Genomic DNA, 13,213 nt, shown 5'->3' on the forward strand with positions numbered 1-13,213 from the left:
TCTTTCCCTGATTATAAATTGCATTTTTTATATTTTAATCTTAAGAACCATCAGAAACAAGTTCAAATTGTGGAAATACATTTCTTCTCCATTTTAAAAAAGGAAATAATCTAAAATTACTTTTCTAGGAGTCCCATGTGTCCTCATGTAAATTCTGAGGCAGACAGCTGCATTTAGTAGATGTTTTACCTGCAGAAGAAAATCCAAGAGTGCCATCTTGGACCACTCATGATGATGGATTTCTGTACAACCCCACTCAGCTTTGGGAACTTTGCCATTCTGCCAGCATTTCTGCTTCAATAGCTGCTGATATCTCCCCCAGGTTAATCTCACTGAAGAATGGGTATTATTATCTGTTGGACTCAGTGAGGAATCCCAGAGAATAACAGGACAGGCTTGACCATCTGAAAAAGGAAAAACAGATCACTGGTACAGTGCAATACTGTCAGACTTATTGGTCTTTCTTTCAACATTGCCAAAGTATCACTAATTATACCATTTTACAGATGTGGTAGGAAAAACAGCCAGGGGCTAATAACTTGACACCCCTTGGTTAATGTGGTCTTATTCCACATAAAAAATCACCTACTGTAGGAATGGAAGAAGCACAGATATTATAAACCCCTTCAGTATACAGAAGGTTTTCTCTCTTTGAAGCAAGAGATTAATGTACAAAAATATACACTAAACCAGCCTATTAAAAAGTTTATAGGTAGATTAAGAGCCTACAAAGCCACTGTGAGTCAATGATGTAATTTCCCTTTGATTCCAGCAAACTGATGATGATTTACAAGAGCTGAAAACTTATGTCAAATAATTTTTTTTCTGCATAGTGAGCATAGAAAAGCTACAAATCCTATACTCAAAGGGGATTTATTTTGGTTTTTATTTTGTTTATTTGTATATCTACGGCCTGTAATGTATGATGTCACAGCTCTGAAATTATATATGAGAATACTAGCATGTGAACTTAGCATGAATATTCACCTTGACAAGTTGTTTTGGGTTTTTGGGGGTTTTTGGATTTTTTTACCCACGTATAACATGAGATTTGTTTTGTATAGCAGCTATTTTGGCCACAATCTTTAATTCTTCTGTGTAAAGAATATTCTGCTCTTCCTTGAAACTAAGTCAAGGGCCTTAGCTTTGGCAAATTCAGGTGTTCAGAGTTATTAGTGGGAAGAAACCTTGGCAAAGAATTTAAAATTTGTCTTTTCCAGTGTAAGAACTGACAAATATATTTCGCCCACTATAAAGAAACAGGCATATCTAGCTTAGGAAGCAGAGTTCTCCTTTTCCTTGTTGATGTAATGCTGCTGCCTTAAACTGTCAAGGATCCAGGACTCACTGTGGCTTGTATGCATGTTAAAACAAATAAATCCTTTATATCTTTGGGTATAGACAGAGGAACAAAATACCATATCTTGGTACAGAGAGGAGGAACCAATTGACTGCAAAGCTTCTGTTTACTAAATACCAGTTGTAGGGACACATATAAAGATATATATTTATATTAGTCTTGAAGGTTAATGAACACAAAGCCCACGCTATTGCACAATTTATCTCATAGTTAAATGCAGCCTAAACTGTCTCCACATGCCCATGGAGCCAGAGATGAATCTGAAAAGTTGTCAAAAACTTGCATAAAGGGAATGAGATCCATGGCATTTTCTCCAGAGACAAGTAGCACAAATAGAGAATAGCACATAGAAAACGGATATCAGTGCCAACAGCAACATAAAAGCTGCTGATGTGAATGCTCCATCTGTAAACAGCAGGAACTGTTAAAAACAGATCTCCATCTCATTTAGATCTGTCTAATCTAAAACAACAGGTCAGATACTATCTTTGCCCATACTTAGCAGTGAATCATGTTGTGTTTGCAACAGATCAACACAGTCAAGCCAAGAGAAAAACAAACTCCTCTCCAAAACCAGAATGCATTTGGTCTCTGACATGGCTTGCACATACCAGGTGTCCTTCTCAAGCCAACCCAATGTGCAGCTCCACCACCTCTATCTTCCCACCCAGTCAACCAAAGTTTCCTTAGGAACAGAGAAAGTGTCCTTCCTTTAGGAACATCAAGTTTTGTCTTTCACTAGGAACAATACTACCTTTATCAGGACCATGCTCCACACATTCCTCCACAGAAAAATGTACTGAGCACTCCTGGAAAATAAGGCTTGTCCTCCTAAGGTAACTGAATAACTATTTAAGCTTTCCTTCTCTGGCTTCATCACCAATATTAGTGAGGACATCAGCTCAGTCAGGCCAACTATAGGCAAAGCCTCTTTTCCAAGCCAGTTGGAGAAAAAAAAAAATCTATAGAAGCATTGGGAATTGTCACAAAGAAAAGGACAGCTTTCTTCAGGACCAAGTCTGATCTATTATTTTTATATCTCCAATAACAGCTTACATAACTATTCATGAATTCTTTCACAAACCAAATACATAAATGGTCTTCTAACAAAACAAACATTTGGGTAGACAGAAGGGACATGATAAACAATAGTAATAAAAATACCTGAAAAATATTAATAATATTGTGCCAGTTTCCATTAAGATACAAAAACATTTTTAAAAGACATGAGCTGAATACAGGAAATGTTTGTGTTTCAGAGGAAATGGGAGCAGAAAAGATGAGCCAAAATAAAATCTTTCAGCTCTGTAATGTAAATTGAATTACAGGAATATGAGACAGCAGCTTCAGTAAAGAGCAGTGACTCAAATTTTTGACACTTGCGGGAAAACCATGAAGATGCTGAATTACAGTAGATAAAGGGTCTGATTTATAGCTGTGCGAATTGGCATGACTCCACTGAAATCAGTGGAACTCTTCTGAGTCAAACCTCATGAGGATGGAGCTGAAGTTAACTGAATGGTGAAAAGTAAGGCCTGGCTAAGAAGCAGAGCTTCTGGTTTGATACAACCAAAACTGAGGAGGTTGAGTACACTTCAGAGTAAGTCCAGTGTGTTCTGTATGTGCTGCTTTCCTAATCAGCTTTATATATAAACACAAAAGGCTACTGCTCTTGTGTGTGAAAGATTTTTTCAGAACTCTCAGAACTAGCTTCCTAGTAATTCATATTGATTTTTTAAACATCAAAATATTTCTAAAAAATTTCTTAGGCCCTTAGGAGCTATTGGCTCAGGATATCCTTAAGTTGAATAAGCTAACACAGATGGAGTCTCAGGCTGCTGAGACTAGACTACCTCAAGGTGCTCAAACTGCTTCATGCACAGTTAGGCAACGTATCACTTCATGGCTTCTTCAACATGGGCATCATCTTAAATATCCACACACCATGCTGCTTTGAAAATAGTCTGTATGCTTCTTAACCACAAAGATGCCCATGCAAAAGTTACTCTCCCATCTTGTACTCTAACTTGTATCTACAGCATTTTTTTTTTCTAAATTCCTTGAAAGAAAATACTTTCAGGCATGCTCATGAGAGCATCACTAAAAAGAACAAGTCTTTCTTGAGGTAGTTAAAGCCCTTTCTCAAACTCATTGTTCGCTGTAAAGCTTACTATTGTCATGTTTGAAAGAAACAGTCTAGTTGCCCACATATTAGCAGGAGAGGGTAATTTAGTGTGGAAAGATGAGAGGGACTGACATACAGACCGTTACTTGTATGTTAGAGCTTAATACTAAGTTCTGAGGGAAAATATAAGGGACAGAAACAGAAAGCAGAGAGAAGTTAGGCCATTTATTTTTCTTTCTTCTCTCTTCACCTTATTTGCAATGTTTCTGTCCTGCACTCATGGATGTCAAATTAAGGAATACATGAAATGTGTATCGGTTGCTCTGTAGACTATGGACTGCATTATTGCTTCGACATGAACTTCTCTACCCAACAATATACTGGAAATATGCCCCTGGTACTCCTCTGAGGGGTACAACACTATGGTGCATGTTGTTTGGGTTGACAGAAAACAAGACAGATAAACTGAAGCATTTTAGAGCATTCTGGATGCACAAGGCAGCATTAGGTTTTCCTTACTTTTGCCCTGACACTAGTGATTCATAATATCTTTGCCTGCTTTTACATAACTTTTGCTGGGATGGCAAGGGCATGCTGATAGTGCAGGTATTACACGGAAAAACCTCTGCTTCCATTAATCATCTTGTAGAGGGCAGTAAAGCAAAATGACAAGTACAACCAGTGGAACTATCTATCACATGTCATTCATCTATTTGCACTAAACCAACCATAAAAGGTGTTAGTCAGAGGAAGAGTTTCTTGCGTGCTTTAGAACAAAACATGGTTCTGGGCAAATAGCGGGTTCAATCTTTAGCTAAAAAAAGCCCAACTGAATCGAGTACACCTGTGCTTATTCTTCTCAGCACAGGATAAAATATATTTAGCCAAACTTATGATATCAGAAAACCCGAGAGGAACAGCGGTTGTTTGTGAATATTTAGTAGTTCAGGCCCTCAGCCAGTGACACGACAAAACTGCATAGCAATAGGTGTGTATTACCAAAAGCTGAGTTAAGAGCTCAGCCTTGTTGCTACCACCCAAGGAGAAAGAGTCCTATCCCTACGCCTGTCAGCTGCGACATTGGAGCAAGCCTGTTCCAGCCCCTGTTACTCCAGTGCTGGCTCAAGCCCTAACACACACTGGCATTGTCCTACCCTGCAAGTGATTTGAAGATCTTAACGTTTTTCACACTTTGTAGGTAGCAGTAATGAATGACTAGTGTATGCCCAGAATCATGCTCTTTAAGCCTGTAACACTGAACTCAACAGTGCCTGCCAGTATTCCCCAGGCTTTTTTGTTCGTCCAATCCATTCTAAAAATATGAAAAAAATCATACCTGATTTTTCCATCCATGATGGAAAAATAAGATAAACAATAGGGGAAAAAAAAATCACAGTTAACACTTAAAAGGCTTTATCATTAATGAGGGCAGGCAAGGGCAGCCGACAGAGGACTTGCATACAGTATTTTGCTAGACTTTTAAAAAAATCAGTGAGGGATTTGTGGGACTAGGAGAAACAGAACCTGTACAGGGATTTACTAAGCAGTTCTTTGAAACTGCTTTTGACAAAATGAATGACAGTTTTGAAAAGCCCATTTTTTAAGATTTTAATGCTACATCAAACATGTCTTGTTACATCACATCACAGCTGAGGCAAGCTAAAGGGATGTGTCCTGGAGAGAGATATGTCAGCCCAGAAACTGTGTAAAATCATACACACAGCACAGTTTCTAATCCTGCATTGTTTTCTTTCCCATATGAATAACCATGATTCACAGAACCTGCCCTCTAAAAAAAAACTTTACATTGCCCACCTATTCTTAACTTAAATGCATATGGGTTATAGAAATTAGTTCCCTAATTGCTCATATTATTTTTAAGAATGTATTTTTGCTCATTTTCCCAACACAGATGTTTTCCAGATTATGCCAATCGCTAGCAAGTAAATAGTAGCAAGCTCAAGTAGATGGCAGGTATCTGAGCTTCAGCATACTTCCAAGCTAAAGAAATGGAGAGGGACAAAGTACAGTAACTATTCCAAACACTCTGTTCACTCTTTAGCTGGAAAAAATGAAGTGAGACCAAAATAATGTTATTTCTCTTCTCATCACCTAGCAACACTCTTCTTGCTATAGGAACATAGCCAGTTGTGAGGAAAAGAAAATTAAAGAGGGCAGAACAACATTCACTGTCCCAGACAGTCCAAAACATACCGTAAGGTGACAGACACTGAACACCATGCACAATTAGCCTAATAGCAGTTTTCAGAGGCTTGCAGTCTGTCATCTCTGCAGCCACACTGTGCAGAGTTCCTCCAACTGAGCTACCTTAATGCCTTATGACAGCTCTATAGCAATAAATCTTGCTCCTAAAAATAAGCTAGGCATAATGTATCTTCCATGCTCTGCAAGTATGAATAATATTCAGAAGCCTCCAAACTGTTGTTCCTTGAGATTCATTCACGCTGTTGTATAGGCTGCCCAAAAGGAAGGTTTGCAAAGCAGGAAGAAACCAGAGATCACTGGGCCGTCTTTCCGCTGTGACTTTAACAAGTCATTCTTGCATTACTTTCCTTACGAAATGCAGACAGACATAAAAATATTTTTTATAAGCTAATTTCAGCATCAAGAAAGGAACAGCAAAAACATAGCTAGCCACTTTAGCAGTGATTCAGTAAAGTGCAACGTAGTCCTTTTGGACTGTGATTTGTGACTGTACAAAAATAGCAGTTACACAGAAGACATATTTAACAAGATAGCAATGTTAGAAGTAGACTTACTTCTAACTCACACTACATGTCTGAAATCTATCTTTAATTTCACTAAAGAATAAAAATCAAATTTTTAATTGAAAACTGTACCAATCATCTAACAGGCATATTGAGATATCTACTGTATATATTTGTCAGCATAATACATAGATGCGTGTACAGCAGGAGTCACTGAGAAGTAGTGGGTTTTTTTAATTCCCAGAGGAAAGGGAGACCTATTTTAAAATTTTTCAGTTCCCAGGAGTATTAGTACCATGGAAGCAGTATCAAACTTCTGTGGGAAGTTCTTGTACCTCTCTGAGTAGATTATCTGATCTGACTAAATACAAACACCTTTTCCTACTGTTTTATTAAAGTAAAATCTAAAAGATGAGAGCAAAAAAACAACAAGCAAAAAAATAAAACCACCACCAAACAAACCAGAAACACCCATCAAATCACAGGGTATTCTGGAATTTCTTTCATCAGTTTAACTTCAGGCAGTCTGTACAACGTCATGCAATCTACAGATGACTCCCTCTCTTTTTTCTCATTCCAGATTCCCATGGAAGAGAAATTGTTACTGCCCTCAGCAGCTTGATGGTATTTGATCTAAACTTTGCGGTACTGCATCCTTCAATGAGGATAATTGCACTGCAGAAATTGCACACAGATACCAGCTTTACCTCCCCGTAACGACGGGGTTAGTTCTCAGGCTCACAGGAGCCTGAGGTGGCTGCTCAGGTGGTTAACATGGAAGGGGGAAGGAAACCTAAGCACTCCAACTGCAAAATGAAAGCTGTAGGAATGTGTTACCTTGGAAGAACTCTGATCTCCTGCTTACAGAAGGTAAGCTCCTGTTGAGCCCCAAAATCCTATCCAAATGAAAGGCAAACACCTCGCTCATGTCGAGGGGTCTTTTCATGATGCCACAGTGCCCCTGGTTACAAGCAGTTCTTGTGGTGCTGGTACCCCTCCCAAATACTACCAGGACTGCTTTGTGAGAAGGTACTTCTTGGATGCTCTCTATCTGAGAATCTGCCAGCATGCGCATGTTCAGGATGTCTTCTTTGCTCAGCCAAGAGGGTGAGCTCTCACTGTAAATCCTGATATTGCTTTCCTCAGGCTGGGGCTGTGACTTTATAGCCCCAGAAATCCCTCCAGGTCTGCGGTGACCCCTCTCCCTGATTGCCATTCCTTTATGCCTGTGTTCATCCAGTCGGTGTTTTCTCGCCTCCAGAGCTATTGCTGCTCCCGTTGCACCGGCGGCATGTGTGGCCCTCCCTGGCTGTTGGGCAAAGGCCTCTTCCTGGCCTATAAAAGCAGCTTTTGGAAAGTGCTGCCCATAGGACAAAGGGGTTGCATGTTTCTTCCTGCGCTTCGGTTTCACTGTGCCTCTGATATTGGCAGGCTTGCTGCGCTTGGACCGCAGGGTGATATAAACTACATTGGGTGGCAGCAAGGTCCCATTGCTACCAAGCTGGGGTTCCTGGAAATTGGGTAGTGACAGGGTGCCATCCAGTGGGATGCCCAGAAAAGGAGTTTGGGCTGCATCTTGGAGACTTCTGGAACTGATCTTTTGGTGTCCTCCTCTGTGCTGCGGTAAAACATGACCCACTTGACTGACGAGAAACCCCAGGTAGATCACACACGCAGTGCCCACTAGCAGATTCCTCCTCGTCCTTGGGCGCCTGCAAGTCCAGAGCCTCAGCACCCGCGGGGGGCACAGGCAGCAAATAAACAAGTTTTTGATTTTACTTGACTGATCAAGTAAGGTAGTCATTTCTGTAGTGAATCCACATGATGAAAACAGCAAAAAGTCTTCCACACATTCCAGCCAGGATGATGATGCATGATTTCCCTTCCCCAATTTCTATTTCTCGTTTTCCAAATAGCTTTCAGCATGGGTGATAGACAGAGGCTACTGATATGCCTGGGAATGTGTTTAGCACTAAGGATGCTGACACTCCACCTTCTCAAGCTGTTAAATTCTTATCAGCCACCACAGGGGAAGTGATTGGCTTCAGAGAATGAATGGAGCCAGCTACGTAAGCAAAGTTTACTGACTAGTAGTCTAAAATATCTGAAGTATCTCCTTTGCAAACTGCAAAAAGAAAAAAGTAGTGTTTCATTACTCACGTATGGCATCTGTACTTCTACATTTAAGAGACAGAAGTTCTAGATGAGACAGTATGCAACTAGAAATTTTTCAGGGATACATCTTTCACTTTCTTATTACAGTATAAATTAAAAACCAAAATCATTAAATACAGGTTCAATTTGCAACCTCAGCTAGCTGTATTCCAGCATTAGAAAAGCTTGTCAAACCCAGATCATTATCATCTTTTTCTTATGCGACCAAGTCTTCACTAAACCTCATGTTATGGGAGTGCTCTAAATTAGACAATATTAAGCACCAGTAACCGTGGCAGTTAAATATGCACATATTCACTAATAGAAAAATCTTAGCAGTGCCAAGTTTCCCTAGCTGAATATGAATACTGTTCACATTCATAAACACATGTTAAAGATGAAAGATGGTTAATTCTCCTCACTCTTGTGAAGCCATAAATAGGATCTAGCTATAGGTATTCAAATACAATTACAGTGGCTTATATATCCCTTCAAGTAAACAAAGATAGAATAAGTGCATGTTGTATATATATTGCTATAAAAATATAAAATCTCTTACCTATTTAGCTTCACACATCCTTTGTCCTGGTAAACTCCTTAGGTTAATAAAAGTAACTTGGTAAAAGTTGACATTCCCAAAGTATTCTAGCATATAATTCTGTTTTAAGTATGGTTCACATTCAGGTATTTCATTGCAAGCTAAATACTGCTTGGAGGCTGACTGTACGGAGGTTTGCATATGAACTGCTAAAAACTTACATGAACCTCACGCTAGGAAAAAAAAAACACACCAGCAACTTCTATTTTAAATTCTGTAATGAAGAGTCCTGTGAAGTATGCGCCTTCCAAAAGTGTATTCCACCCATTTCTAACTCCTGAGAGCCCTCTAGTGCACTGCATGCAAACATACTGAAGAAATTCAGTTTCTACATTTCAGGGTTTTTCAATTTTAAAATACTGCACCACCACCACTCGCCCCACTGCCCCCCAGATTTTAGAACTTCCAGGAATCATGTGTTCCTATGACGAGAAATGAAAAAAACCAGACAGATGCTTTTAAAATGCTGTTAACTAGCTGTTAAACAGCTCGGGAGTCTTTCCTATTTGTGCTTCCCAAAACGAGGTATAGCATAGTCACCACACAGATGGAAAAGTTGAGGCATAGAGAAGTTAAGGGCTTGTGCAGAGTTAAGCATGGGACACTGGCAAAGCTCTGACTTCTGACTCCTAGCCTAGTCTAAGTATAAAATAATAAAACGTATATGTTCACTGTAATTCACGCTAATGGGGATATTCTCTTCTCCATAATTACTACTAAGGGAATAGACAGTTAAGGAATTGGTTTATGTTTCAGATGAGTCCAATCTGAATTTATAAAACTTTGTGAGTGGATTTTTCAGACCATCACCTTTCTTATTTCTTTTTTTTTTTTTCCTACTCTTAATGTGTATTATCACGTTAAGATTTTGGCATCCATACTTGTTACCAGAAAAAAAAGCCTTCATATCACCTGCTTTTTCCAAATCTAGGTTCTTGGAGGAACAGGGATTGTAAAAAATCTCTCTGGCCACTTAAGTTTTTACTTTTTTTTTTTTTTTTTTTAAATGTTCAAATACGACTGAAGGGACATGACACAAAGAAGATTAATTCAAAAAGCTCCACACAAGTGTATCAATAAAGTCAATAAAGATGTGGCCACTCCTGCTTTATGTTTTTTATACTTTAAAGAAGTTGCCAGAGATGGACGTTAGTAGATGAGCTGTAGATGCTGGAGCGTCCTGAAAGATGAAGGGTCCTTAGCGAGAGGTACCAGTTTTGCAGCCTATTTGACCAGCTGACAGTGTACATGGCTCACAGTGAGAACAGCCTCTTGTATCTGCCTTAATACCAGTGCAAAACATCAGCAAAGTTACATGGCTAAAACCACTGTAAATAAGGGTAGCTGGGTATTTGCAGCCTGATAGCAGTTTTGAAATGTCTAAGATAGGCTCCCCCCTTTAAGGGTAAATAATGGGGTGGGAAGGGGAAACATCCTGGAAACCTCAGTTTGACTTAATGTTGATTTTGACAGCAAATGTTTCAGCATGAATCTTTTATTCCACTATATTTCTTCCAAGTGTTTTTGAATTATCTGGGAGATTTTACTTTATATTGTTAATGGCACCGTGTTGCTTGAGTTGGAAACGTATCACACTGCAACAGTTGTTTTCAAATGCCCAGTTCTTGCATGTAAACAGCACTGTGACCCACACATTACAATCAAGCAGTGACAAAACAGAGTCCATTCCAGTTACTAATAGCTTTCATTTGCAACGATATTTCTCCTAGATTAAAATTTTGGAACCTATATAATCTTCCTACTGCATCTCCTTAAAGATTATCTGGATAAAATTATGAAAGGATATGGAGAATTGTTCTTTAGCCCTCATTTCCTATGTAGCTTTGAAATTAAAATGTGATATACCCACTGATGTACAGTGTTGACTGTTAAGGGGTTTTTTGACGCTTTTTAAATGTGACGATAGCAATTCACTTTTCATGTTCAGAAAGGAGAACTCATTCTGTCAATGTTGTACCGTCACATTATTTGGAATGGATGGTGGTAGGAATTCAACTAAATAGGACTGAATATATTGTTATTCTAGCAGATATTTGCCTCTAATTTTGGATCTTTAAAAGATAACGTATCAAGAGACATTCTTTTTTTCAGCTCTTGTGGTGTGCAGCTCCAGAGCCCTGCTAGATTTCACAAAATAATCAAGGCTGGAATAGCTATGGACTTGTTTGGAAAACAATTGTTTTGTTGTGTTTCAAGGAAAGACAAAGAAAATGTTGGTTGTTCAGGTTGGTAGCATTCTTCTTTCTGGAACTATTACTAACCTAAAGCTGCAGCAGGGCACTAAGGGGCATTACGGACCTGAAAGGGTACTTCCTCTGTGATCATAAAATATTCAACACCATTTTTTGGGAAGAGTAGACGGAACAATGTTAGTTATCTGACCGAATTCTGGCCTAGGTTATTGTAATTTGTCTACTTATGTCATGCCAGTCAGATTATGTGTTCGTTTTTTGCTCTAAACTATCCGTGGTATTGCCATCTGCATCCATTAAACCCAACTTCTCATGTCATTTTTTTATATACCCATAATTCATAGCTGATGTTAACTGTCCCTAACTTTAGGAACACAGAAATATCAAAACTAATATTGGAGATTAGCAATGAAGGTAAGAGGGGAATTTGATAAGAATTTTCTAGTCTTTGACATTCCTAGGTATAGTTTGAAAATGTAAACAGAGAGCTGAATTGCAGATTTCCAATTTATTTTTTTTTACTCTCCTTGTTTAATTTTTGAAATTCATCTCTGCCTGTACTTGCATTTGTAGAAGAAAACAGATCAACCTGTATCCGCAGGAAGGTCTGTTGCCCAGGGTGCTGTTGGTGGTGCTGTACAGGCTGTGAACTCTGGAGCAGCTGGTGGCCAGCACTGCTGCCAGCATTCCTAGTAAACAGTCTCTGGCCTGCCAGCGACGGGTGGACTGAGCCAATGGCCACCAGTCACAAGCTCCTACATTTTGCCGCATGTGCTGGAAACTTCCAAGTGCACCATCCAGTTATACTTAAGTGCTCTGCTCCATTTTCAAATCTCTGAAGATGGGAAGACAATAGTAGTCCATTTTTGGGGAAATAACAAAAATTCTCTAACTCACCAGAATGTTCTCAAAACCTCCTGTTAGCAGGGTCTTCACATCAATCATCCTCCCCTATGCAATCTCTTATAGCCTTTCACCTTTGCATCCTTTTTAATCCTACCAAGTACAGCTTCTTCCTTCTCATCGAATTATTATTCATACTTCTTTATTACGACTTCTTTCATAGGTGATCTTGTTCACGTATGAACAAGATCACCTTCTTTCATAGGTGATTTTGGGTTAGTGAATACTACACCTGGAGAACTAAAGAAAAACACAGAGAAAACCACTTGTAACAACATAGTGATATACTATTGTTATTAATGCAAAAAGCTACCTAGTGGCTAGTATGTCTCCAAAATTCCAGATTGGGTGTTGATTTTTACAAGTATGGATTTTGTATTGTAAAGTAATATGTATCCTATTTCTTCATCTAACCCTTCCTTCTCACTCCGCTCAGTCATTTCAGAGTTATGAGATTTAAAGATGCCTTTTTATTTTATTTCATTGAGTTTCCTAAGATGTCTCTGTTTGGTTCTTCCCACTGTCGTTATGACTGAAGAAATTGCTTTGATTCAGGCTACATTTGTGATTATCTTATGGGATGTTGTTCCTCTTGGATGCACTGCAGCTAAACCGTTTCCATAGAGACATTCTGCAGTTCATCTCTCTAAATGTCACATGGACAGACATTTATGTTAAAATGATTGATAAATGGTCCACTCGTAGCTTTACCGAGTCCACGTGACTGAGAACTTGTTCTCCAGAGAAAAACACCATATGTCCTTATTATGGAGAACGCAGATTTGATTTGCAGAATATGGAGCATTACTTCAGAAGGCTTGTGCTGTGTTTGTAAGGAGATCGATTTGGGCTGCCATCTGGAAACTGTACTTCAGGAGGACGGAGAGAAATGTTTGCTTCCTGACTAAACATGCTGACTAAGCCTGTGCTTTTAACTGCTCTGGGTCAAGTCCTTACAGGGAAATCTGCAAAAACCTCTGCTCGACATCGTTCCCACGAACAACGTGAGGGGTTCCCCGAGTAGAAGGTGAAATGAAAACCCTCCCGCCGTGTGCCGCTGCCCAGCGCGGGTGCCCCGGCCTGGCAGGAAGCTTTCCCGGCCTCGCCCCGCAGCACCGCGGCCGATGCAGC

At 39.4% G+C, this 13,213-nt stretch overlaps 1 protein-coding gene across 1 annotated transcript; it reads right to left on the minus strand.

The window, feature by feature from the left end:
- Positions 1-120: 120 nt before the first annotated feature.
- FAM198B (family with sequence similarity 198, member B) lies at positions 121-8,018 on the minus strand (the record flags this gene model as incomplete). Its single annotated transcript, XM_010155735.1, has 2 exons — positions 7,052-8,018; positions 121-404 (listed from the first exon to the last, which is right to left on the minus strand). Coding segments are annotated over exons 1-2 (1,251 nt in total), but the record flags the coding sequence as incomplete, so codon positions are not given.
- Positions 8,019-13,213: the final 5,195 nt, after the last annotated feature.

Source organism: Eurypyga helias, unplaced genomic scaffold (assembly GCF_000690775.1).
Source record: "Eurypyga helias isolate BGI_N326 unplaced genomic scaffold, ASM69077v1 scaffold16487, whole genome shotgun sequence".
Classification (NCBI taxonomy): Eukaryota; Metazoa; Chordata; class Aves; order Eurypygiformes; family Eurypygidae; genus Eurypyga; species Eurypyga helias.